At 52.5% G+C, this 24,257-nt stretch overlaps 4 protein-coding genes and 1 non-coding gene across 7 annotated transcripts; 4 read left to right on the top strand and 1 right to left on the bottom strand.

Moving 5' to 3' along the window:
* Positions 1-42: 42 nt before the first annotated feature.
* Positions 43-149, top strand: LOC125137071 (U6 spliceosomal RNA). The gene has a single exon (XR_007137377.1). It is a non-coding gene; the product is annotated as a U6 spliceosomal RNA (small nuclear RNA).
* Positions 150-3,679: 3,530 nt separating this feature from the next.
* LY6G6F (lymphocyte antigen 6 family member G6F) lies at positions 3,680-7,674 on the top strand. The gene is made up of 5 exons (XM_047796557.1): positions 3,680-4,003; positions 4,087-4,350; positions 6,642-6,797; positions 6,951-7,017; positions 7,431-7,674. The coding sequence occupies exons 1-5, from the start codon at positions 3,943-3,945 to the stop codon at positions 7,453-7,455; spliced, it is 573 nt and encodes a 190-aa protein (XP_047652513.1). The 5' UTR covers positions 3,680-3,942; the 3' UTR covers positions 7,456-7,674.
* A 978-nt stretch (positions 7,675-8,652) lies between these two features.
* On the bottom strand, positions 8,653-18,087 carry LY6G6C (lymphocyte antigen 6 family member G6C). Of its 2 annotated transcripts, XM_047796561.1 has the most exons (4): positions 17,932-18,087; positions 10,237-10,335; positions 9,440-9,565; positions 8,653-9,313 (listed from the first exon to the last, which is right to left on the bottom strand). In XM_047796561.1, the coding sequence occupies exons 1-4, from the start codon at positions 17,981-17,983 to the stop codon at positions 9,090-9,092; spliced, it is 501 nt and encodes a 166-aa protein (XP_047652517.1). In that variant the 5' UTR covers positions 17,984-18,087; the 3' UTR covers positions 8,653-9,089. The 2 variants fall into 2 exon arrangements, with proteins under 2 accessions (XP_047652517.1, XP_047652518.1); XM_047796562.1 differs by lacking the exons at positions 8,653-9,313; positions 9,440-9,565; positions 10,237-10,335 and adding exons at positions 15,077-15,745; positions 16,167-16,277 and having other exon boundaries at positions 17,932-18,073.
* On the top strand, positions 12,106-14,041 carry LY6G6D (lymphocyte antigen 6 family member G6D). 2 transcript variants are annotated; one of them, XM_047796559.1, is made up of 3 exons: positions 12,106-12,197; positions 12,297-12,446; positions 13,697-14,041. In XM_047796559.1, exons 1-3 carry the CDS (start codon positions 12,146-12,148, stop codon positions 13,918-13,920), a joined length of 426 nt encoding a protein of 141 aa, XP_047652515.1. In that variant the 5' UTR covers positions 12,106-12,145; the 3' UTR covers positions 13,921-14,041. The 2 variants fall into 2 exon arrangements, with proteins under 2 accessions (XP_047652515.1, XP_047652514.1); XM_047796558.1 differs by having other exon boundaries at positions 12,133-12,446.
* A 2,148-nt stretch (positions 18,088-20,235) lies between the features above and the next one.
* On the top strand, positions 20,236-22,494 carry MPIG6B (megakaryocyte and platelet inhibitory receptor G6b). Its single transcript, XM_047796556.1, is given in 7 exon segments — positions 20,236-20,357; positions 20,539-20,712; positions 20,715-20,885; positions 21,046-21,137; positions 21,496-21,537; positions 21,632-21,730; positions 21,857-22,494. Coding segments are annotated over 7 exon segments (744 nt in total). The 5' UTR covers positions 20,236-20,296; the 3' UTR covers positions 21,962-22,494.
* Positions 22,495-24,257: the final 1,763 nt, after the last annotated feature.

Here is a 24,257-nt window from a genome sequence, read left to right on the forward strand (position 1 = left end):
CTCTCGAGCGATAGTTGACAAGAGCAACAAAAAAGGTGTTTAGTGCTCGCTTCGGCAGCACATATACTAAAATTGGAACGATGCAGAGAAGATTAGCATGGCCCCTGCGCAAGGATGACACGCAAATTCGTGAAGCGTTCCATATTTTTCAACAGAAGAAAGGCTGGGGGAAAAATGTAATTGTAATGTATACATGTAAGGATGACCTGACCCCCTTGCTGTACAGTGGGAAAATAAAAAAAATAAAAAATAATAAAAAAAGGTGTTTAGAAATACATCTAATAAAAGAAATGCAAGATTTTACGGTGAAAATTACAGCATTTATTGAAAGAGATAAGCAAAGCCTTGGATGAATTGGGAGTTGCGCCTTGGTCATGTATGGGAGGATAGTATTGCTAAGATGTGTGAAGTACTGGTTTTCAGCAGGATAAATTATCTCACTTTAGCATGAACAAATCTCAAAACCATAGTGTTGGAAAAAAGAAAGCCACAGAATACTACACGCAACATGACACCGTGGTATAAAATTCAAAAACACATGAAATAAATAAATAAATAAATAAATAAATTTAGGGGCCGCACCCGTGGCACATGGAAGTTCCCAGGTTAGGGGTCAAATCGGAGCTACAGCTGCCCACCTGCACAGCAGCCATAGACAGCAATGCAAGATCCAAGCCTCCTCTGCAACCTACACTGCAGCTCAGCGCAATGCCTGATCCTTAACCCACTGGGCAAGGCTTGGGTCCTCCTGGATACTAGTCGAATTTGTTTCTGCTGAACTACAGCGGGGACTCCTCTCAAACACATAAAATTTAATAGTCAGGTATGTTAAAGAGCAAATTTATTTATTTATTTATTTTAGGGCTGCAGATGTGGCATATGGATTTTTCCAGACTAGGGGTCGAATCAGAACTGTAGCTGAAGGCCTACGCCATAGGCACAGTGACACCAGATGGGAGCTGCATCTGTGACCTACACTTCAGTAACAGCAAAGGCAAATCCTTAATACGCTGAGCCAAGCCAGGGGTTGAACCTGCATCCTCATGGATACTAGTCTGGTTCGTTTGCTGAACCACAACAGCAATTACTAAAGAGCAAGTTTAGAATATTGTTACATAGCATAGAAGATCTTTGGCCGAAAGGGTAATATTCTATTTCTCAATAGATATACAGATTTGTTTTATTTTTCTTTGTATCTTACACCTACATAGTATATAAACTCTTTTGCTTTTTTTTTTTCTCTTTTTCAGCCACACCCTAGGCAAATGGAAGTTCCTGGCCAGGATCCAGTCAAGCCTGAGTGCAACAAATGCCACAGCTACAGCAACTCAGGATCTTCTTAACCCTGAATGGGTGGAGCCAGGGATCTAACCAGCGCCTTCATAGAGAAAAGCTGAATCATTAATCCACTGTCCACAGTGGGAACTCCTTTTTTTTTTTCTTTTTTGCTTTTGGCCATGCCCGTGGCATATGGAAGTTCCCCTGCCAGGGATTGAACCTGAGCCACGGTAGCAACCTGAGCTGCTATAGTGACAACCCTGGATCCTTAACCTACTGAGCCACCAGGAAACCCTTACTCTCATTAGGTTTGTGATAGTCAACCTTGTTGCATGTCATTGTGGTCTGTCTATTCTCATTGCTATCAAGCGTTCCATTATGTGAATGTACCACAGTCTATTTAGCCATTATACAGTTGTATGTTATAGTTTTTGGTATACATGAAAATTTCATCAAAAACAAGTTTTAAGAGTTCCCACTGTGGTGCAGTAGGTTAAGGATCCAGTTTTGGAGTTCCTGTTGTGGCTCAGCAAGTTAAGAACCCGAGTATACATGGGCATTCAAGTTTGATCCCTGGCCTTGCTCAGTGGGTTAAGGATCCAGTGTTGCCACAAGCTGTGGCAGCGTAGGTCACAGACAAGCTCGGATCCCATGTCGCTGTGGCTGTGGCTGTGGTGTAGGGCCCAGCTGCATCTCTGATTTGACCCCTAGCCCGGGGAACTTCCATATGCTGCAGGTGTGGCCCTAAAAAGAAAGAAAAACTTATTAGAGCTATATGAAGATCTGCCTTAAAAGAGTCCTGCCTGGGGCAAAGGGATGAGTCAGTGAATTCTCCAGGCCCCTTCCATCCTTCTTCTTGAGTAATAACTTAATATATTCATCAGGGGCTCAGCAGTCTTTGATGTGCCAGACAGCCACAGAGAGAGTCATTCTAAGTCCCTTATGGACTACCGACTGGGTGTGCAGTCTTGTGCCAAGTTCCCTGAAAACCAACATGAAGACAACTTCTTCGCTCATGGGTGGTTGGTCATCTCTTGGATTGAAGGAGAGAACACAGAATACTTCCAGACTGATGGAAGGTGGACAGCTTTGACCCCTTCTGCACAAGCTTCTTAGCGTGGAGAGTCTCTGATCTGAGTCCTTCTGCGGATGGAGTCTGATGGTTGAAGAGGTCATCTTTGGATGGGTCTGAACTGGGTCTTTTTCCCCTTGGCACAGAAATGGTGGTTGTCACTTCTTCCCTGGTAGACATGCAGCTGGGCCTTATCACCCCGGCATTCCCATCCTCTTCAGAGGCCCGTGTCACTCCAGACTAGGGAGTGTGGGCCTTTATCTGGGCTCTGTTTCCTCCCTGGGGATAGCAGGTCCCAAGCAAGAGAACTTGGTAAGCTCTCGCCATGGCTGGCGTATTCCTCCTCCTTCTGTGCCTCCGTGGGCTCCCCTGGGCTGCTGCAGGTGAGGAGCAGGAGTTGGGGGATTCTCCTCCTATTCGTAGGGCTGGGAGAGACCACTGTTGTGGGGAAGGCATCTGGCTCAAGAAGGTAGATGTACTCCAACTGACCTCCGCCTGCCTCTAATACTGGGGAAGACCCAGGGACAATGAGGGTCCTGGTCAGGGACATTTTCCTTTAGGAAATAAGAAGAGGAGTTCTCGTTGTGGCTCAGCGGGCTAAGAAGCTGACTAGTGTCCAAGAGGATTCGGGTTCAATCCTGCTGTGTTAAGGATCGGGCATTGCCACAGCTGCAGTGTAGGTCACAGATGTGGCTCGGATCTGGTGTGGCTGTGGCTGTGGCAGAGGCTGGCGGCTGAAGCTCAATTCGACCCCTAGACTGGGAACTTCTGTATGCAGCAGTTGCAGCCCTAAAAAGAAAAATATATTTGTGTGTGTGCGCATGTGTGTAGTACCCTGACAAAACTATTTATAAAATACCTCTTCAGGAGTTCCCTGGTGGCCCAGCAGTTAAGGATCCAGCATTGTCACTTTCATAGCTTGGGTCAGGTTTTGTGTTTTTTTTTTTAATTAAAAAAAAAAAATGTTAGATGTGGCCCTAAAAAGACAAAAAGAAAGAAAGAAAAGAAAGGGAAAGAAGGAGGGACCAGTAAATGTTGATCCAGAAAAGGAGAAATGAGAGAAGGAATATGGGTATTTCTCAGCTCTTCCAGCATTTTCCTTCTTGCCCTCAGATCCCTCTCTTGCTGGAGGGCAGGAGAGGCAGGGAGCCTGCCCTCTTCTCTCCACCTCACTTTTTTTGTTGCTGTCACTTGAGAAATGTGCTTGCAGCCACACCCAGTGCTGGAGACCCCAGAAGGGGAGGAAGCCCCGGATAAGAGGTTGAGGGGTGGGCTTTTTGACCCGATGGATGTCTCTGGTCTCACACAAGCTCCTCCCCACAGCTGACATCCACACCATCTATGTGGCCTTGGGGGAGGCAGTGGAGCTGCCATGTCCTTCGCCACCCACCCTGCATGGAGACGAATTCCTGTCCTGGTTCCGCAGCCTTGCAACAGGCTCCTCCACTGCCTTGGTGGCCCGAGTCCAAGTGGCCAGTCCAGCCCCAGACTCTGGGAAGCCCCACAGGGAATCCAGGCTCAAACTGCTGAGAAACCACTCTTTGTGGCTGGAAGGGTCCAAGGAGGGAGACGCCGGGCGGTACTGGTGCGCTATGGAGGGTCAGCGCCACACGTACCATAACTGGAGGGTCTATGATGTCTCCGTGTTCAGAGGTGAGTGGGGGGTGTGCAGACCAGAGGCCCCAGGGAGCCAGGGAAGCCCAGACCCAGAACTGAGGATCCCTTTCTCCCTCCAGGATCCCAGTACTCCGCGAGGGCCGCAGACGGATCCCCCTGCTCTGTCCTCCTGTGCTCTGTGGTCCCCCCCAGACGCCTGGACTCTGTGACCTGGCTGGAGGGGAAGAGTTCCGTGAAGGGCCACTCGAAGTCCTTCTGGGGTGATGGGGCTGCCCTGCTCTTGGTGTGTCCCGGGGATGGACTTCCCGAGCCCAGGGCACGGAGACCCAGAATCATTCGCTGCCTCTTGCCTCAGAACAAAGGGGTCAGCTTTAACCTGGCAGGTAACCTGGGGGCCTGTATGGGAGGGATGTTACCTCTGACACACCCCTGGCACTGCCGGCCAGGGGAGGAGGTGAGGGGGAGGCAATTCTGTTATTGATCAGGTGGGACAGTGGGAGGGGTCACTTCTGGTGGAACAGACATCCGCCTGTAGGAGGAGGGCTTTTTTCTCATTGACCGAATCCATCACAGAGAAGGGTTGGTTAAGTCAGCTTTCTGGTGAAATAGACCATCAGCCAAGAGGGAGAAGAAAGATTCTGGTGGAATATACCTTTGTTTAGAAATAGGATGATCAGGAGTTCCTGTCGTGGCGCAGTGGTTAACGAATCCGACTAGGAACCATGAGGTTGCGGGTTCGGTCCCTGCCCTTGCTCAGTGCGTTAACGATCCGGCGCTGCTGTGAGCTGTGGTGTAGGTTGCAGATGCGGCTCGGATCCCGCGTTGCTGTGGCTCTGGCGTAGGCCGGTGGGTACAGCTCTGATTCAACCCCTAGCCTGGGAACCTCCATATGCCGCGGGAGCGGCCCAAGAAATAGCAACAACAACAACAACAACAAAAGACAAAAAAAAAAAAGAAATAGGATGATCAGGAGTTCCTGTCGTGGCACAGCGGTTAACGAACCCAACTAGCATCCATGAGGACACAGGTTCGATCCCTGGCCTCACTCAGTGGGTTAAGGGTCTGGCGTTGCCGTGAGCTGTGGTGTAGGTTGCAGATGTAGCTCAGATCCCGTGTTGCTGTGGCTGTGGTATAGGCCAGTGGCTACAGCTCTGATTGGACCCCTAGCCTGGGAACCTTCATATGCCACAGGTGCAGCCCTCAAAGACAAAAAGAAAAAGAAAAAAGAAATAGGATCATCAGAGTTCTCTTGTGGCACAGCAGATTAAGGATCTGGTGTTGTCACTGCAGCAGCTTGGTTTGGTTTCAATCCCTGGCCCCAGGGAAATTGCACATGCCGCGGGCATGGCCAAAAAAAAGACATAGGATAATCTACGATTTTTGTGGAAAATCCCTTAGCAGAGAGCAAGAAAGTAAGAGTTACTGCTGGGGCACTTGTCTTTTGAAGAAACCGTATATGCACCGATATTATAATGGCCCATTGATGGTGGAGGCAGATGGAGAAAATATATATATAATTGTTGTACAATAAAACGTCCATTATACGGAGAAAGAATGCTATTGGATGTAGAATAACCCATTTACAAGGCAGGAGGGAGGAGCACATGGCCATTATTTTGGTAAGCAAAGGCCCATCGATGGGCCACGATTGGGTTTAACTTCCCTCTACATTTTCTGCTGCTAATATGGTATCTGGTGTGTGGTGGGCACTAAGCCAAGCTCTATCGGGTGGATGAATGGAAGGATGAAAAAACAGAAAGCACTTTCTTAGTTCCCATTGTGGCTCAGTGGTTTACAAACCCAGCTAGTTTCCATGAGGAAACAGGTTCGATCCCTGGCCTTGCTCAGTTGGTTAAGAATCCAGCATTGCCATAAGCTGTGCTGTAGGTTGCGGTTGTGACTCGGATCCCATGTTACTGTAGCTGTGGAATAGGCCAGCGGCTGTAGCTCTGATTTGACCCCTAGCCTGGGAACTTTTTTTGGGTCTTTTGTCTTTTTAGGGCTCCACCTGCAGCATATGGAGGTTCCCAGGCTAGGGGGTCAAATCAGAGCTGTAGCCACCGGCCTATGCCAGAGCCATAGCAATGCAGGATCCAAGCCACATCTGTGACCTACACCACAGCTCACCGCAACGCTGGATCCTTAACCCATTGGGTGAGGCCAGGGATGGAACCCTCAACGTCATGGTTTCTAGTCAGATTCCTTTCTGCTGCACCACTATAGGAACTCTGTGAACTCCTTTTTTTTCAGCCTGGGAACTTTCATATGCTGATGGTATGGCCCTGAAAAGCGAAAGAAAGACAGACAGAAAAAAGGAAAGAAGAAAGGAGGAAAGAAAGGAAAAGGAAGAAAGAAAGAAAGAAAACTTTCTTTTTTTCTTGAAAGGGTGGATACTACGAAGGGTGAGAGGGAAAAATGGCCATTGTGGCTAGTGCTTTGCCCAGGAGTTATGGTCCATGTGGAGCCAGGGCATCACTATTCTCTACCAATGTTGGCTCACGAGTTCAGGGTGAGAGGCTTGGAAATGGGCAAAACGGGGTGCTGCCTAGTGGGTGCAAGGATGTCTTCTTTGGAAGAGCCCACCAGACTATGGGGGAAGCGTCTCTTTGGGGCACAAGGGACAGACCCCCTCCCTGCCTCCCTCCTCATCCCGCTTGTCTTGCCCTCACTGCAGCCGCCACGGATGCCTCCCCTGCCCCCTGTGCCTCTTCTGCAGGCTGGGATGTGCCCTGGATCCTGATGCTCTTGCTCATAGTGGGCCAGGGGCTCACCATCTTGGTCCTCAGCATCATGCTCTGGAGGTGGAGGGTCCAGGGGGCTCGGCGCAGAGGTGAGTCCCTCCCTCCCAGAGTACGTGGGTGCAAGGCAGAGGGGGGAGCTCACAGCTTGCCTCTATACCCTGTCCTCGGGGGGCAGGGGGGTACACTGCTCTGAGTTATCTGGTGACTTCTCTGCCCCACCCCATGAGGCTTCTTCTCCCCAGATGCTTCAATTCCTCAGTTCAAACCGGAGATCCAGATCTACGAGAACATCCATTTGGCCCATCTCAGGTGAGGAGCAGCTAGAGGGCAGAGGCTTAAATCACAGGGGAGGAGTTCCCGTTGTGGCTCAGTGGTTAACGAATCCAACTAGGAACCATGAGGTTGCGGGTTTGATCCCTGACCTTGCTCAGTGGGTTAAGGATCCTGCGTTGCCGTGAGCTGTGGTGTAGGTTGCAGACGTGACTCGGATCCCGCATTGCTGTGACTCTGGTGGAGGCCAGTGGCTACAGCTCCGATTCAACCCCCAGCCTGGGAACCTCCATATGCCATGGGAGCAGCCCAAGAAATGGCAAAAAGACAAATAAATAAATAAATAAATCACAGGGGAGACTGGGGTTGCGGTGGGGGTGGGATGCTTGTCGCTGAGGAGGAGGAGAGGGGAAATATCCTGACTCTGTTGTTCTGCTTTGCAAACCCCACAGCCCACCTGCCCCTAAGACCAGGTGATCTCGATGATACCTGCTGGGAAGTGTGACCTGCTGTCTCCCTGGCAATCTGGCACCTGAAGGAGTCACTGAAAAACCTTGGCAATGGGGGAGGGGCTCAGTCCCACCGGCTTCCATCAGCCAAGCTCTGTGTGTGCGTGTGCGTGTGCGTGTGCGTGTGTGTGTGTGTGTTTTAAAGGCCCAGGGGCTGAAGGACAGGAGAAGCATTATTCGGTGATGTCACCTATGAAAAGGTGTGATTTCCTGTCTCACAGCAGCAAGTGGAGGGATGGCCTGAACCTGCAGGACCATGGGGTTGAGGGGTTGGGGATGAGGCAGAAAAGAGACAGAAGGATCCAGAGACTTGAGGAGTGGCCAGTTATGGGGGAACCAAAGGACAAATGGGGGAAGCTGAAGAAGAGAGAAGGGAAGAGGCCCCGGGTGGGAGGGGGAGGATGGAGGGCCAGGGAGACTGGAAGGCAGACTCGACGTGCCTCTAAACTAAGCCAGATCCCTGCCTTTCTCATCCTCACAAGGAAGAGAAGACATTGACAAGAATAAGCACCTTTGATTAGGCCCCAAGCTTCCTCAGATGCAGGGGGAGGTTCCTGGGTCAGGATGAGGGCACCTGTTCCGGCCCCCAGCCCCAGGCCCCCCTCCTTATCCTAGGCACTCCATTGTGGCATCCGGAGCAGAGAGCCCCTTATCACCCCAACATCCTGAGAGCCCCACCAGTCACATGCTATCCCCCTGGGCAGAGGGAGTGTCCACAGCAGTGGGCGGGTGGATTCCCTGGTGGGGCGTGTAATTGAGCCCTGCGTGCTGGACTGTCCGTGAACCCTGGACAAGTCTGGGCTGGTGAAGCAGGGGACAAGTCCATGCTCCCAGCTCCGGTCTCAGGCAGAAATAAGCTGGCCTCCAGCCACACCCTCATCACTGCATCAGAGGCCCTTTTGTGTATCTACTCAAGCTTGGGCTTCACTGGGGCAAAGCTTTCTTGGAAGTCACACCTTAAGCCCTCATGCTGCAGTGGCTTAAGCTAAGCTATTGGCAAGAAAGAGGACGCCAACGACAGAAGGAGGACAAAGTGAAAGTTATGGTTCAGGTGCCAACACCCCAGCCCAACACATCAAGCAGCTAGTTTCCTTTGAGAGAGAAAGAGGGCGCACACGTACGTGTGTGTGTGCACACACACACACACACACACACACACACAGAGTGGTGTTACCAAACTCCCAGATCGCACTTTTATTACATTTATTTGTCATAGTTCCCCAAGCCCTCCTTCCTGACCTACCAAATTAATCTTTCCTAGCAGGACTCTCTTCCTCACCCCTTCAATCCCCTTGCCTGGGACCCACAGCTCCATCAAATACAGGCCTTGCCAGAGAGCTGGGGCTGAGGGAATGCCTCAGCAACAGGCATCTAGAAAAGACAAGAGATTTAGAACAGGTGTTCTTTATGAGGCGGGGCTCTGGGCAGGTACCTCTGAGCCATGCCGCCAGGAGGCAGGTCTTGGGAGGGGTCTGGGAAGGTGGTGGGCCAAGGGTTTGGAGGTCTCTGCACAAAATCAGGTTCTTGGGCAGATCTCAAGAGTGTCTGTGCCACAGTGATAGCGGAGGACTCTTGGGTTGAAGGCTGCTGGTCCACGTGAGGCTAGTGGAGGAGGTGGCCTCCCCAGGTGAAGCTGGCTGAGAGGAGAAGCGGGGTGATGAGAAGGGCGTCGGGGGGCCGCTGCGGCGTGATGGCTGAGTTGCACAGGTCCTGCTCACAGCAGTGGTGCCGCAGAGCGTAGGAGCGTAACCAGTAGGTGACATAGCCCTGCAGAGGGCACTGGGCACTTGGGAGGCAGCCTTTCCGCTCGATGACCTCACTCTGTTCTGTGGGACGAAGGGCAAATGCTGAGGCAGGGGCAGGAAGGAGGCGAGGGTCGTGAGGCTACAGGAAAAGCAGGATGGATGGCAGCAGGGGGTACCTAGGGAAGGTCCATTAGACCAGAGTCTTACCTGAGGTGCCAACACTGATGCCACAAACTTCATCATCCTGACATTCAGTGGGAACAGGATAGCAGGGTTTGGCAAAGCTGCAGGTGTAACAGCGGAGCCGTCTCCGGGCGGGGGAGGTGGTGAGACCTGTGGAGTCGGTGGAGATCAGGCAGGAAGGAGAGGCTGAGCCCGGATGCGGGAATGGGATACATGGACAGAGGTGGTACCCAAAGTGGGGGAAGGAAAGCTGTGAAATGGAGGGAAAAGCAGGCAGAAGTAGCAAAAGAGGCACAGAGAAGGGAAAGGAGATAATACAGAAAAATAAAAAGATACAGAGGCAAGAGAGATCTAGGGAGTGTGTGAGCAACACACAGACATGAACGGAAGCCAAGAGGAGCAGAGATGAACACAGAGAATGACACAAAAAGCCAGATCGGGCGGGGAGGGAGGTGGAGTGAAGAAATGAAGCAGGTGGTGCCAAGTCAGATGAGAAAAAAGACATGTACATTGTCTAAGGGGCCCAGCAAAGGAGCAAGAGGTGACATAAGGGTCAGGGGAGACAGAGGCAAATCAAAGAAGCCACAGGGAGGAATTATTCTCAAACGCCTTTGAAAGGAAACTTTTCTTGTTCCACCTCATCTGTTCCCAGTGGCTCATCTTTCTAAAGCCTCAGCAAATCTCTCCTTGGCCTTTCTCAGCATCCTCTCCCCTGCCCACCACTCCCCACCCAGCCCTTAGGCTTTTCCACAACCCCCTGCCCCCACCCCCACCATCCCACCCTGCCCCCAGCCCCCAAGGATTCCCCAGCCCACCCTTACCCAGTGCCCCACCCAGGAACAGAAGGCAGAGGAAGATGCTGGAGGTGCCCATGGCGGCTGGACTCAGGGGCTCAGGCGTCTGAGAGAATGATCTGCACCCTGAGATCAGAGAGTTGGAGCATCTGAGTGAGACTGGGAGGGACCAGTAAACAAACACACCTAGGGAGTGAATCTGAGGGGGGCGGAACCGGGACCAGATTCGGTGGCAGCCCGACAACGCAGCAGGGGCCCCCAGCCCCACAGCTCTCACACTCTCCCTGCTCTCCACTAGACTCTGCTCTTGCCCTGAGGGTCTTCTCCATTCCCTCAGTGTGTGTTACTCCTAGCTGCGTCTGCCACTCCGGAATGGTGGTGTCTGTCAGCGTCTGTCACTTTCCCTCCTACTCCTCTCCCTCCCTCCCTAGGTCTCAAGCTGTTCTCTGCTCGCTCGTCTGCTTGTTTTTGTTTCTCTGCCTTTTCCCCTTCTGTGCCTTTAAGTCTCTCAAGGTCACTCTCCCAAACAGCCTGGCCTAGATCTGTTGGCGCGTGGTGTTTTGAGTGTAGGATCAACAACCCACCCGCGTGCACACAAAGCCCAGCTGCAGCTGCATCAGGGACGACCCCACCCAGCTTCCCATCCCTTTGATCCCCCCAAGCTTCAACATCCCTACTCCATAATTATCTCTCCCAGCTTTACTACATTGGAGGAAAGAATTAATCATGGTTGGGGCCAGAGGGACTGTTGTGTTTCCACCAGGGCGGGGGTGGCGGGGGGGGGGGGGGGGGGGGGCGGGGCGGGGGGGGAAGACTAGGAAGGGAGGCAGGATTAAGATTTTCCAGGCTCGACTGGGGCTTAAGAGATTGAGGAGGGAGTTCCCATTGTGGCTCAGCAGGTTAGGAACCGGACTAGTATCCATGGGGATGTGGGTTTGATCCCTGGTCTTGCTCAGTGGGTTAAGGATCCAGTGTTGTTGTGAGCTGCAGTTGTAGGGAGCAGATGTGGCTCGGCTCGCCCTGTGGTGTATCAGGCAGCTACAGCTCTGATTAGACCCCTAGCCTGGGGACTTCCATATGCTGCAGATCCAGCCCTAAAAAAAAAAAAAAAAAGAAAGAAAGAAAAAAGAAAAAGAGATTGGGGAGGAAAAGAGCTGCACCTGGGGAATCAGGGCAGGATGTACCAGGAGGAATGAGGCAGGTGGGGGGATGGTGGCTGTGAGGTGCGGGTGAGACAGAGGAGACACAGGTATCCATCTAACAGCAGTTTTCAAAAATATTTTTATCTCAGGACCACTTTACACTTAAAAATTACTGAGGACCCCAAAGAGCTTTTCTTATAGAAGTTACATGGATACTTTGCTGTATGAGAAATCAAAGTAGAAAACTTTCATCAGTCCACTGAAAAATATAAAAATAAAATAAACCTATTATGTGTTAATAAAACATAGTTTTGTGAACACTAACTTCTTTCCCAACAATACAGATAAAACACATGTGAGAAAAATAGCAGGGTTTTATACTTTGGGGAATTTAATGTTTAATAGAAGAAGTAGAAGATGGGCTGGGTTTTCACATCTGCATTCAATCTGCTGGGATTTGTCATTTGGACGGCAGTACATGAAGAAAATCTGACAGATACATAGTTGAAAAAGGAAGACTGTTGCGGACCCCCTCAAGGGTCTTAGGGGCCCCCAGGAGTTCTGGGGCCACCATTTTAGAACTATTTCTGGGATGGAGGAGTTGGAGGACCACAGAGGATGCTGAGAGCTCTTTCTCCCTGCCCCCAGTGGGGCCCCGGTGTCTGCTGGGGGAGACTCTTTCCTTCTTTTTATTGCTCTATAAAGCCCAAGGCAAGGGGGATAAAAGGCTGGCAGAGGCAGCCAGGGAGGGGGGTGGGCGGGAGGGAGAGGCGCTACCGACACAGGCGGACACAATGAACCCAGTTACCGGGATCCTGCTCTGCGCCCTGCTGGGGGCTGCCTTCGGTAAGGAAGCAGCCAAGGCGTCTGTCACACACGCCCCTCGCCCTCTGCCCGCCGGCCCCCCTGAGATCCCAGGTCCAGCAGCCTTTTTTCTCTTGCTAGGAAATCGCATGCGGTGCTACGACTGCGGCGGCGGAGGCCCCCGCGGCTCCTGCCAGGAGACCGTGACCACGTGCCAGGAGGGCGAACGCTGCGGCTTCCTGGAGCGCAAACCCCAACCCCAGCTGGGACAGACCAAGCTATCTGGAAACCGTGAGTCCCCCTTCCTCCTGGCCCTTCCCTGCCTCCAGCCCCTATTTCAATACTTCTGGCTTTCCAGAACCTTCCAGGCTCAGTCTGGCTCTGGGCAGATGGTGCCACTGTCAGAGTGGCATAGTCTGTAGGCCTTCTGGCTCTTGGCACTGAGCCCCTGGAAGCCCAATCCCGCTGTCTGTGTGGCCCCCCTTCCTCCTCTTTATCCCCCAGAAAGAATCTCATAGGTCCATTCACTCACAAATGGTTGAAAAGCTTTGTCCCTTGAAGTCAGGGACCAAAATATTCAACCAGACTTCAACTTGCAGGCATCAGCTAAGAAGTAGGGAGGTATTTGTGTATGTGTGTGTATTTTAATTTTTTACTTTGAAATAATTTTAGGCTGACAGACAAGTTGCAAAAATAGTACAGAATAGTACTCTATAGCCTTAACCCAGCTCCCCTGATGTTAACATGGTTTACAACCATAATACTATTAATAGAATCAGAAAACAACACTGTTGGAGTTCCCCTTGTGGCGCAGTGGTTAACGAATCTGACTAGGAACCATGAGGTTGCGGGTTCAATCCCTGGCCTTGCTCAGTGGGTTAAGGATCTGGTGTTGCTGTGAGCCATGATGTAGGTCGCAGACACAGCTCAGATCCCGAGTTGCTGTGACTCTGCCGTAGGCTGGCGGCTACAGCTCCGATTAGACCCCCAGCCTGGGAACTTCCATGTGCCGAGGGAGCGGCCCTAGAAGAGGCAAAAGAAAAAAGAAAAAGAAAGAAAGAAAGAGAACAACACTGTTACAGTACTATGAGATAATCTACAGACCTTACTTCATTTAGCCATTTGTCCTACTCATGTCCTTTTCTCGATCCAGGACCCAGGATCCTACCTGGCTTTTAGCTCTTGGATCTTCTCAGATGCCCCCACTCAGTGACAATTCTGAGTCTTCCTTTGTCTTCCATGAGCTCCACACTTTTGAAGATACCTGATAAGTTATTTTATAGACCATCCTGTGATTTGGATTTCTCAATTTTCTCATGGTTAGACTGAGGCCACAGCAAGAAGTGTGTTGATCCTTTTCAGTGCCTTGCATCAGGGGATTCACGACGTCAATGTCTTAACTGTGATCATTTGGTTTCAGGGAGGTGTTTTTTGAGGGGGCGGAGGATCCCTTTGGACTCCTTGAAGTCACATCTGCTCTGCCCCAGAAGGCAAGTCCTCAGGCCAGGAGTCCCACACCCCTGTCTCATTCTCTTTCTCAGCCTCAGTGACCTTGATTCATCACCATCCAACCTGCGTGGCAGCCCAACATTGCAACAAAGTGCAGACAGAGTTGGTGGGAGATGTGACTTACACAACCCACAGGGACTGCTGCGTCGGGGACCTGTGCAACAGCGCTGTGGCGAGCACCTCGGCCTCCATGTGCATCGTGGCTGCCGCAGCCACCGCCCTGGCCTGGTTCTTGCCAGGACTGTGGAGAGGGTAGTGGGAGCAGGGGAAGGGAAAGGAGCAAGGGAACGAAGGAGATCTGAGTTGGGAAGACAGACCCTCCTCTGTGAGCCATTAAAATCTATGGACCACTCCAGAGCTAACTGGAAAAATCCATCGATCTTTTGTTTTGTTTTGTTTTGCTTTTTAGGGCTGCACCTGCAGCATATGGAGGTTCCAAGGCTGGGAGTAGAGAATCAGAGCTGCAGCTTCGAGCCTACACCACAGCAACAGCAATACAGGATCCGAGCCACGTCTGTGACCTACACCACAGTTTGTGGCAATGCCCAGTGCTGGATCCTTTAATCCCCTGGGCGGGGCCAGTGATCGAGCCCAAGTCCTCATGGATTCTAGTCAGGTTTGTTCCGCTGAGCCACAAAGGGAACTCCTCCATCTATCTTTTGTTGATGGGAGGGCTAGAGGAGGAATATGGGGGCATTCAGGCTCAAGTTAGGGGTTATCGAGCATCAGTGGACTTAGTTACAATATTGTAGTGCTTAACCAACTAAACCCCAAAGGACAATGGGGAATCTGCCCTACGTGACTCCTACATCCTGTTGCTAGGGAGAAACTTTCTTTTTTTTTGGGGGGGGGGGGAGAAACTTTCTTAGCGATGAGCATCCCTGAGGGGAGCAGGCTCTGGGCTGAGAGGGGGCCACCAGGAATCAAGGAGCCTGCTTGTCTGGGCTTGTTCCCCTTTCCATTTGCAACTTGGCTCTTAGGATGACTATTTCAAATTGAGGAAGGAAATGCGAGCCATAGAAAGGCTGCTTGGTGCCCCACTTACCAGACCAGGTAAGGCCTCTGACTCTAACCCGGGGGACTGAGGCCTGGAAAGGGGGGTCCCAGGTCCCATCCCCAGACAATTCCCCTTCCCTTTCTGGGGAGCCTTCAAGGCAGGCTGCACTTCCTTCTTGGCAAGGACATCAGAGGTGTGGCCTAAATTGAGGAGAAGGATTGTTTCTCCAAACACTGGGTCCTGTATGCCACCCCCAGACACTGGAAGAGAGGAAGGAGGCCTGAAAAACCTGTTTCTCCCCGTGCCCCAGCCCAGCCTCCCAGAGAAATGCCCTGAAGGGATCTTGGGTGAGGATGGGGTTTTCTTGGGAGGGGGCCTCTGACACTAGATCTTTTGACAACAAATGCACAATCGATCAGATACAGATATTTATTACTCAAAATGAAAGGGGTGAGCATGTGGCTGAGGTAGATATGGGAGCCAGGGTTTGGGAGACTCAGCTCATACAGTGAGGCCATGGGGTCCTTCCGGGAAGCCTACACTGGGGACAAGACAGAAACCCCCTTTCAGGCCCAGGTCCCCATCCCTCCCCAAGAAGGGCACGGGGGCGTGCAGGAGGCAAAGTGGGGAGCCCTTCTAGGAGGCAGTGGAGGATCTGGAGGGGTGTGGACAGAATTGGGAAGAGACTCTGGAAAAGGAGAGTGGAGGGTGGGCAGGGGAAGGGTGGATTGGAGACCACTGTCTAACTAAAGACATGGGAAGGGTCTGGAGAAATGCTTTTCTGAGCCAAGGGACGCAGAGGATACAAGATACAAGGAGAGAAGCTCAGGCTAAGGGAAGTGGGAGGAGGGGCAGCCATGGAATGAGTCTCAGTGCAACAGCCAGAGGCCAAGGCCAGCCAAGGAGGTGAGGAGGACCAGGGCCAGGGCCGGAGTGGGCCGAGGAGCTGGGCTATTGCAGCTGTCCTTGTTGCAGCAGGTGGTGTTATAGGTCAGGCCCAGCTTGTGGCTGGTCTGGTTGAAGGCCTCCCGACAGGGCTCTTCTGGTGTGCCACAGCGGAGGTTGGAGAAAACCCACATCTTCCCTGGGATTAAGGAGTGGACGGTGGGGTCAGTTGAGATGGGCAAGTGGCCCGCCTGTATTCCCCCACCCCACCCCGGCTTCCTTCCTTCCCAACTCTGCCCGGCCCCGCCCTTCTGGAAGTTTTCTTGGTCTAACTTTCCTCTTGCATTTCCTTACCCACCTCTCCCCCCAGTCCTGGTCCTATCACTTGCTGGCCCTGTTCCTGTCCCTTTCAGAGGCTGTTTCCTCAGTATAATAGTAGCACCCACATCTCAGGGTTGTCATGGATGTTAATTAAAACAATCCATGTATAGATACAGAATGGTGCTTGGCACACAACAATCCTTGGCCAAATAGTATCGTTGCTGTAATGCTCTGTCCCACCTCAGCCCCAGCCATAGAGCCTCCATGGCCCCTCTCCCCACCAAAGAAGGGGATGTTACCAAGGTACACATTCGTGGTTATGCACTGGTGTCCTTTTTCCAGTAGGCAAGACTGCCGGTCCACACAGCCCAGCACGGGGACCTTGTAGCAGGAGTGACAGCGAATGTCAGCTGGGAAGACACAAGTCAGGCTACAGTGACGGAGGGTCTGACTCACCTGGGGATGAGCTGAGCTGGGGGGTAGGGTGGAGAAGGGCTGATCAAGTAGGTGTTCTGACCTGTTTGGTCTGGTAGGGACAGAGCAGGTGAATGACACAGAAAAAGTGGAAGTGGGTGGGGGTGGAGTTGTTGCCGTGAATGCCTCACACCCTAAGCATCCTCCTTCTCTCCATCTCATCTGGAGATGAGTCAAGTGGGGCAGAGTTAGCAACACAAACATGGGGCTGGGGACAGATGGAATGTGAGACTACCAATGGGGGAAGAAGTGGAGGAGGTGAGGGAGCGAGAAAGGAATTCGGAAAAGGTCACAGATGGAGTCTTGAATCGGGAAGAAAAATGAAAAGTAAAAACCACGGCGGGGGAGTTCTCATTGTGGCTCTGTGATAACAAACCTGACTGGTATCCACGAGGACGTGGGTTTGATCCCTGGCCGCACGCAGTGGGTTAAGGATCTGGTGTTGCCATGAGCTGTGGTATAGGTTGCAGACACGGCTCAGAGCTGGCGTTGCTGTGACTGTGGCATAGGCCGGCAGCTGTAGCTCTGATTCAACCCCTGGCCAGGGAACTTCCATACACCGCGGGTGCGGCCCTGAAAAGATCAAATAAATACATAAGTAAAAATAAAAATAAGAGATCCGTGGCGGTTGCAACACTTGCAGAAATGGCTTGGAACCTGAGGCTGGCAAGAAAGCCACCTGGGGCAGCTTTAGCAATTTACTCTTCACCTGGCGGGGCTGCCAAGAGTGTGGGAAGAGGAACCAGACCCGAATTTCTCCTCCCACCCCAGTAGCTCTCTGACACAAAAGAATAACATCTGGGAGCCAGATCATCAGAATCCACCTGAGCACTTGATCAAAATGGAGTTGATGGGTACAGAAGGGCGGAAGGTAGCACCCCCCCAGAGTTCCTGCTGCAGCTGATTTAAGGTTGGAGCAGAGTTCAGTCCATGGGTGGAGGAGCCTGGTGATGGCACCTCAGTGAAACCCACCTCATCCTGGGGGTGAGCAGCCCTGGCATTCCCTCCCTAGAAGGCCAGGAAATCTCCCTAGTTTCCTGGGAGGTTCTCAGAGGTCACGGGAACCCTCCAGAAAGCCTGTGTCCTTGGGGGTATGCGCCTCACAGAGAAGCAGGGGAGATCTTGGAAAGGCCACTGCCTGAGGAATTGAGCAAAGAGTCCCTGGTGGAGGAGACCGGAGGACGGGTTGCCAAAGAAGCCCCAGGCCTAGGTTTCTGGGAGGAGCCCTGCTGAGTGCAGATGATGAGAGGGAAGCTGGATGCTGAGAGTTCTGTGTCCGAGTCAGGCTGGCAGCGGAGCTGCATATCAGAGTTTCCAAGAAGGAGTGGGGAACAGAGGACCTGGAACCCTGGAACCCTGGGCAGGTTAGAAGAGTGGGCCTTGGAGATGAGGGGGAGTCTGAAGGATGGAGACATGGGTCCTGGGAAGTGGAGCAAGGACTCTGTCATGGAGTCTCACAGGAGAGCTGAGGCCATTGGGTCTGGGGACACTTGGGGTCTTGAGTAGGGATAGTGTGGGGGCGGTGGTTGGGGCAGGATGTAAAAGTAGGGGCCAGGTGAACCCGGTCCTTGGGGGCCCCTAGATGCTCACCTGAGACCCAGCAGAACAGAGCAGACAGGGTGAGCAGCAGAAGGCCTTTCATGGTGAGGGTCCTGAGAATGGTGGCAATGGCAACAGCAGACAGAGTAGAATTTCAGGGATCCGGCTCTGGGAGATGAGCGGCCTTTTTGGAATTTATAATCCCTACGGGTCCCTCCCTTCCCTGCCTCTGGTGGCCCCTCCTTCCCCATTTAGGGAGGGACTAAGCAGGGCCCAGTCGGGGAGTGGGCATGGGGATGGGAGAGAGGTAGGAGAGTAGGTGCACTAGTGGCCAACTCCATCTTCGTCCCTGGTTTCAGTAACAGGTCACACCCTCCTGGGCCCCAGAAATAACATCCCTGCCTGCCCAGCCCTCTGAAGGAGCATCCCCAAAGGCCCCTGTGAGGTTACAGGGGCTGTAGTGGCAGCCTCTGCTAGATCCTGGAACATGGACAACGGGGTATGACCCAGGCTGATTGCCAAATTTCGGTCCCCGGGAGGGCCTTGGTAGGGGCAAGTGAGCAGAACTTGAGCACCAAATTAATCTCAATTCAGCCCCCCACTTGGCTTTCCCAACCCCTGTTCAGCCACAGGATGATGGAGTAGGGTGTGTGATGTCACCACGGGCTCCTGTGATGTCACAGTAGCAGAAACATGGGCTGGAGCTGCCTGCTAAGGAGGGGCTGCCTCAGGCCCCCTGAAGATTCTCAGGACCTCTTGGGATTCCACTGTGCTTGGCTTTGGTTGCTCCAGTCCAGTGAGGGCTGACGAAGCCATGGGTGTGGCGCTGTGCACCTGCTAAAAGTGCCTCCCCAATCAAAACCTGCCAGTTTGGGTGCGGCACTGCAGGCTGGGAGGGACAGCTTGGGCACAGAGAAGTGAGAGAGCAGCTAAAATAAGAATAGAAATAGTAATAATGGGAGTTCCCGTTGTGGCGCAGTGGTTAATGAATCCGACTAGGAACCATGAGTTGCGGGTTCGGTCCCTGCCCTTGTTCAGTGGGTTAACGATCCGGCGTTGCCATGAGCTGTGGTGTAGGTTGCAGACGCGGCTCGGATCCCGCGTTGCTGTGGCTCTGGCGTAGGCCGGTGGCTACAGCTCTGATTCAACCCCTAGCCTGGGAACCTCCATATGCCACGGGAGCGGCCCAAGAAATAGCAACAACAACAACAACAACAATCACAAAAAAAAAGAAAGAAATAGTAATAATGGCAAGCACATAGTGTTCCTATGTTTCAGTCATTGTTCTGGGTGTTTTCCAGGTATTACTTATTATTATTATTATTATTATTTTGGGTTTTTTTTAAGGCCACCCCTGTGGCATTTGGAAATTCGCAGGCTAGGGGTCGAATTGGAGCTGCAGCTGCTTGCCTACACCACAGCCACAGCAACGCCAGATCTAAGCCATGTATGCAATGCTGGATTCTTAACTCACTGAGTGAGGCCAGGGATCGAACCTGCATCCTCATGGATGCTAGTCAGATTCAGTTCCACTGAGCCACGATGGGTACTCCTGTGTATTACTTTATTTAGTTCTCACCGGAAGTTCCAGGAAGGTGCTTTTATCCCCATTTTAGAGATGAGGAAACAAACTAAGAAAGGTTAAGCAACTGGCACACATTCCTAGCTAGCAAATGGTGAAGTCAAGATTTGAATTTAGGAGTTCTATCTGTGGCTCAGTGCATTAAGAACCTGACGTGGTGACTGGAGGATTCGGGTTCGATCCCTGGTCCAGGAACTTTCATATGCTGTGAGTGCAGCCGAAAAAGAAAAAAATAAATGGATAAAATTTTAAAAACAATTTTATTTTTGGTCTTTTTAGGGTCGCACATAGTAGCATATGGAGGTTCCCAGGCTAGGGGCCAAATGGAGCTGTAGCTGCTGGCCTACACCACAGCCACAGCAGTGCAGGATCCGAGCATCATCTGCGACCTACACCACAGCTTAGGGCAACGCCAGATGCTTAACCCATTGAGCAAGTCCAGGGATCAAACCTGTGTCCTCATTGATATTAGATTCGTTTCCACTGAGCCCTGAAGGGAACTCCCAAAAAGATTTTTGAATTTAGACATCCAAGATTCAGAAATCATGGTGCTCCCGGCCACCGCTATGCTGCAGGAGTTAACAGTCTGCAGACTGCGAGAGCGCTTGTGTAAACGACCCCAGCTTGAATTTTAAGTGAACCTTGGCTGAGGGCTGTGAACTTGCTGGCGAGCATTCCCTGAGGGATCCCGGCAGCTGGTGGCCCCGCCCCCACCCCTTATCGGAGCCCCCAGACCTTTGGTATCCTCCTCCACTCCCCTCCGGTTTCCCTCCGGTCTCCTCCGCTGATTCACTCGCCTCTCTGCCTCCCCTTCCTCCCAACCACATCCCAGCCATGGTCCTGGTTCTGCAGCTGCTCCCGCTGCTGTTGTCGAGGGCCCAGGGGAACCCCGAGGGTAAGCCATCCCAGAAGAGTGGAGACGGGTGAGGAAAGACCGAGGCAGGGGGAAGGGGCGACTGAGGGGTGGAAAGTTTGTAGGAAGATCCAGGATGCCGGGAGAGGAGAGGGTGAAGGCAGACGTGAGGGTTGTCTTGCCCTGTGGACTAGCCCTAACCACCACCCCTGACCTCCCCTAGCTTCACTGGAAGGCCGCCCCGGGGATCGAGTCAATCTCTCCTGCGTAGAGGTCTCGCAACCCACCCGTTGGGTCTGGGCACCTAGCTTCCCGGACTGCAAGGGCCTGTCCAAAGGCCGCCGCCGGATTCTGTGGACATCATCGAATGGAAACCCCACCGTGTCTGCCGCCCAGCCCTTGTGGGCCGCCTACGTGCCCTGGGCCTTGGTATTCGGCGGCTGGAGCTGCTCCTCAGCGCGGGGGACTCGGGCACCTTTACTTGCAAGGGCCACGGAAAGGACGAGAGCCGTACGGTGCTTCGCGTGCTGGGGGACCCGGCAGATTGCAAGGCTCCGGAGCCTACCCGCGGTAGGTGTACACCCTCAGGCACGAGGGATCTAATTCGGACACACGCCCCCAGCAGGGAGGGAGGCCTTGGCTGGGGGTTACTGGGTGGGAGAGCTAGCTCTCTGTCCTCGTACTCCTGACCTCGGCACTCATCACCACCCCGCTTCCACCCTTGCCCCAGAGTCCGGATATCTCCAGATTCTGATCCCGCTGCTGGCCCTGGGGCTTGCTGCTGGCACTCGGAGCCGGGGGCTTGGCCTATTGCCTGCGCAGGTGAGCGCGAGGGGCGGGGCCTGGTTTAAAGGGTCTCGACCAGAGGCGGAAAAGGCAGGCCCAGAACTTTCGCAGACTTAAGGAAGGTCCAGAGCCGTCTGGTGTGGTTTGAAGAAGAATAGGGAGGGCGACAACTTGGAGGGCGAGGCTAAGCGCTGGTGGGTGGAGCCCTAACGAAGGAAGCCGAGCTTGGGGCGGAGCAGGCGCAAAGCGTGGGCGGAACTATCTTTGGGGGTGGAGCCTAAGTTGTTTAGGGGGGTCAGATCCTGCCAGCTGCTGGGTGGTTGTTGGCGCGTCCGGGGGGCCCAAAATGAGTGAGACAAGATTAGTGGCCTCGGACTCTTATCCATCTCTACAGGCGCTCGCCCCCCTCACCCGCCTCGACCACTCCCCAGATTTGGTGAGACTAACTCTACCCATTATCCTTCTCCGCGTATTCCCCACCCAATTCCTGAGTCTGAGCCCTTGTTGGTTACCTTCTCTCAATCCTTCAGCTCTGTCCCCCTCACATAGTTCCACTTGTGGATACTGAGCCCCAGAGGCCAGAAGAGGAGGAAGAGCCCAAGATTGCAGGGGACCTGGACCAGGAGCCGGTAAGGGCTTGAGGATGGGATGGGGGTTGGCCAAAATCCCTGAGTAAAGTGGACCAAGAAAGAGAGGCTTAGACCCCAAGGGAGTCAGACTTTTGAGACCCTCCTGCCTTCCTCCCCACCTTTCAGAGCCTGCTCTACGCAGACCTGGATCATAGGGCCCTCAGAAGTCCGCGCCGTCTGTCCCGGGTGGTCCCTGCTGAGGCCTCCACCATCTATGCGGTTGTGGTTTGAAAGGAAGCCCTTACTCCAAACCTCAGGAGCTGGAGGCTCCCAGCTCTCCATAACACCCCTCTCCTTTCTGGCCCTTTACTGGAAAAGGAAGGCACCATGGGATAGAAATGAGCACTAGGCTGAGGGTCAGGAGGCCTGGGTTCCAGGCTGTCTCTGCCACTGATCTTGGTCCCTCCTTACCCACATTTCTCACACAGCTTTCAGATCTCCTTCACCACAGGTGTCCCTTCTAAACCTGATCAAGTCCTGTCTCCCCATCCTCAGCCATCAACAGCTCCTAGATTGTTGCTTTCTCTCCACAGTCAAGCTCTTTGAACCAAAGGCCTACACCTGTCTCTTCCCTTTTTTTTCTTCACTCCCACTGCTCACCTGTTCTCCTAGAGCTTGCCAGTGATGTCCTAATAGCCACACCCATTTTTTCCGCCATTCATCTATCTGGCTTGGCCTTTGGTTACTTTTTTTTTCCCTTAGGGCCCCAGGTGCAGCATAGGGAAGTTCCCAGTGTAGGGGTTGAATTGGAGCTGAGGCTGCCAGCCTACACCACAGCCACAGCAATGCCAGATCCAAGCCATGTCTGCAACCTACACCACGCTAGAGCAACACCAGATCCTTCACCCACTGAGCAGGGCCAGGGACGAATCCACATCCTCATGGATACCAGTTGGGTTCTTTTCTGCTGCACCACAACGGGGAACTCCTGATTACTCTTCTTTAAGCTCTGTTTTTCTTTGATGTTGGTGTCTTCCTTCTGGGCTTCTCTTCCTTGCTCCATACCTCCACACTATTCCCCGCTATTCTAAGGTTTGTCCTTTTCTTTATTTGCCATCTCCCTCTTCTGGGATGCTGTCCTCAGCCTTCACCTCTGCAAATGACACTCAGAACTCTCTCTAGTTCAGATCTCCAGTATGAGATTTTCAGACCATCAGACATCTCTGCCTGGCTGGCCCTAGGCATTTTGCATATACACAGCAGGTTCAAAACCCACCTCATTGTCATCTCCTAGGGCCACTGCATTCTCTCTTTATATATATATTTTTAGGGCTGCACCTGCAGCATATGGAAGTTCCCAGGCTAAGGGTCGAATCAGAGCTACAGCACTGGCATACACCACAGCCACAGCCATGGTGGATCCAAACCACGTCTGCGACCTACACCACAGCTCACAGAAGCACTGGATCCTTAACCCACTGAGCGAGGCCAGGGATCAAACCCACAACCTTGTGGATCCTAGTTGGGTTCGTTAACCGATGAGCCACAGAGGGAACTCCTTGTATTCTCTCTTGATCAACCCAGTTGCCCAAACCAGAAACTGGGAGTCATGTAGACCTCCTTCCTCAAGCTCCCACACAACAAACTGAGTCTCCTTTTTATGTTAATGTCATTGTCAAACCCACCCCCTTTTCACACCCAGCACTGCCACCTGAATTTACTCTCATTTCCTCCCTGGATTCCCGTGGTCCCACATCATCCTCCTGCCTTTGCTCTCCTCCCTGAAGCCAGAGAGATCCTCCCCAAATGCTGACCTGCTCCTGGCAGTGGGTTGGGAGTGCAATATTTCAGCTCTGGGCCCATGGGCCTCAGCTTTGGGTTCAACCTACTCTCCAGGCTTCTCTGTGTCACTCCACGTATAGAACATGACAACATGTAGAAATTCTCCCCAGCCTCCAAATATGCCTTTGCTGGGTGCAATTCCTTCTTCCTGGATTACCCTTTGCCTCCTCCTATCTGCCTGGCTAATTCTTATTTATCTTCAGGACTCAGCTCAAGTGTAGCCTTTTCTGGGAGGCTGTTTCTGCCTCTCTTTGCCCACCCCTGCATAAACTTTGATGCCCAAGGGACCCCCCCCCTTATTTCTCTCATAGCAATAGCCTCCTGTGAATTGTTCCATTACAACCTGTGTTTCAACTTCTAATAAATTTTCATGTACTGTGAGTTCCCTGATATCAGGAAACAGACCCTTTGTATATCACCGCTAAGCCTCAGTAAATGAGTGCAAATGAAGGTCCTTGGAAATGTCATTTTCTCCTATCAACTAGGGATGGGCTGTTAATTCCCAGGCTCTGAATCATCTGACATTTAGATAAATTCAGTGAGTGATTCACCCATACTTTCTCTTTGCTTCCTTGGACGTTGCTCCCCACCATGGAGATTCTGTCCTGTCCATCTTGTGCCCAAACACCAATGATAGGGCAGGACAGTGAGTCAGTGAGTGCCGAATGAGGGTTTGATGAATGAAAAAGGTCTCCTTCCCACCACTGACCCCCAACCTCAGGTTTCAGCCCTGCCCTTGGCCCTC

This window comes from Phacochoerus africanus, chromosome 9, assembly GCF_016906955.1.
Source record: "Phacochoerus africanus isolate WHEZ1 chromosome 9, ROS_Pafr_v1, whole genome shotgun sequence".
Classification (NCBI taxonomy): domain Eukaryota; kingdom Metazoa; phylum Chordata; class Mammalia; order Artiodactyla; family Suidae; genus Phacochoerus; species Phacochoerus africanus.

Excerpts from the sequence above, each read along its gene's own strand:
- LY6G6C (XM_047796561.1), bottom strand. The coding sequence starts at position 17,983 with ATGAAAGGCCTTCTGCTGCTCACCCTGTCTGCTCTGTTCTGCTGGGTC. Across the intron at positions 9,566-10,236 it reads GTTCCTGGGTGGGGCACTGG|GTCTCACCACCTCCCCCGCC; the intron begins GTAAGGGTGGGC and ends CCGACTCCACAG. Across the intron at positions 9,314-9,439 it reads CATCAGTGTTGGCACCTCAG|AACAGAGTGAGGTCATCGAG; the intron begins GTAAGACTCTGG and ends TTCGTCCCACAG.
- LY6G6F (XM_047796557.1), top strand. The coding sequence starts at position 3,943 with ATGGAGGGTCAGCGCCACACGTACCATAACTGGAGGGTCTATGATGTC. Across the intron at positions 6,798-6,950 it reads CCAGGGGGCTCGGCGCAGAG|ATGCTTCAATTCCTCAGTTC; the intron begins GTGAGTCCCTCC and ends TCTTCTCCCCAG. Across the intron at positions 7,018-7,430 it reads ATCCATTTGGCCCATCTCAG|CCCACCTGCCCCTAAGACCA; the intron begins GTGAGGAGCAGC and ends CAAACCCCACAG.
- LY6G6D (XM_047796558.1), top strand. The coding sequence starts at position 12,146 with ATGAACCCAGTTACCGGGATCCTGCTCTGCGCCCTGCTGGGGGCTGCC. Across the intron at positions 12,447-13,696 it reads GACCAAGCTATCTGGAAACC|CCTCAGTGACCTTGATTCAT; the intron begins GTGAGTCCCCCT and ends TCTCTTTCTCAG.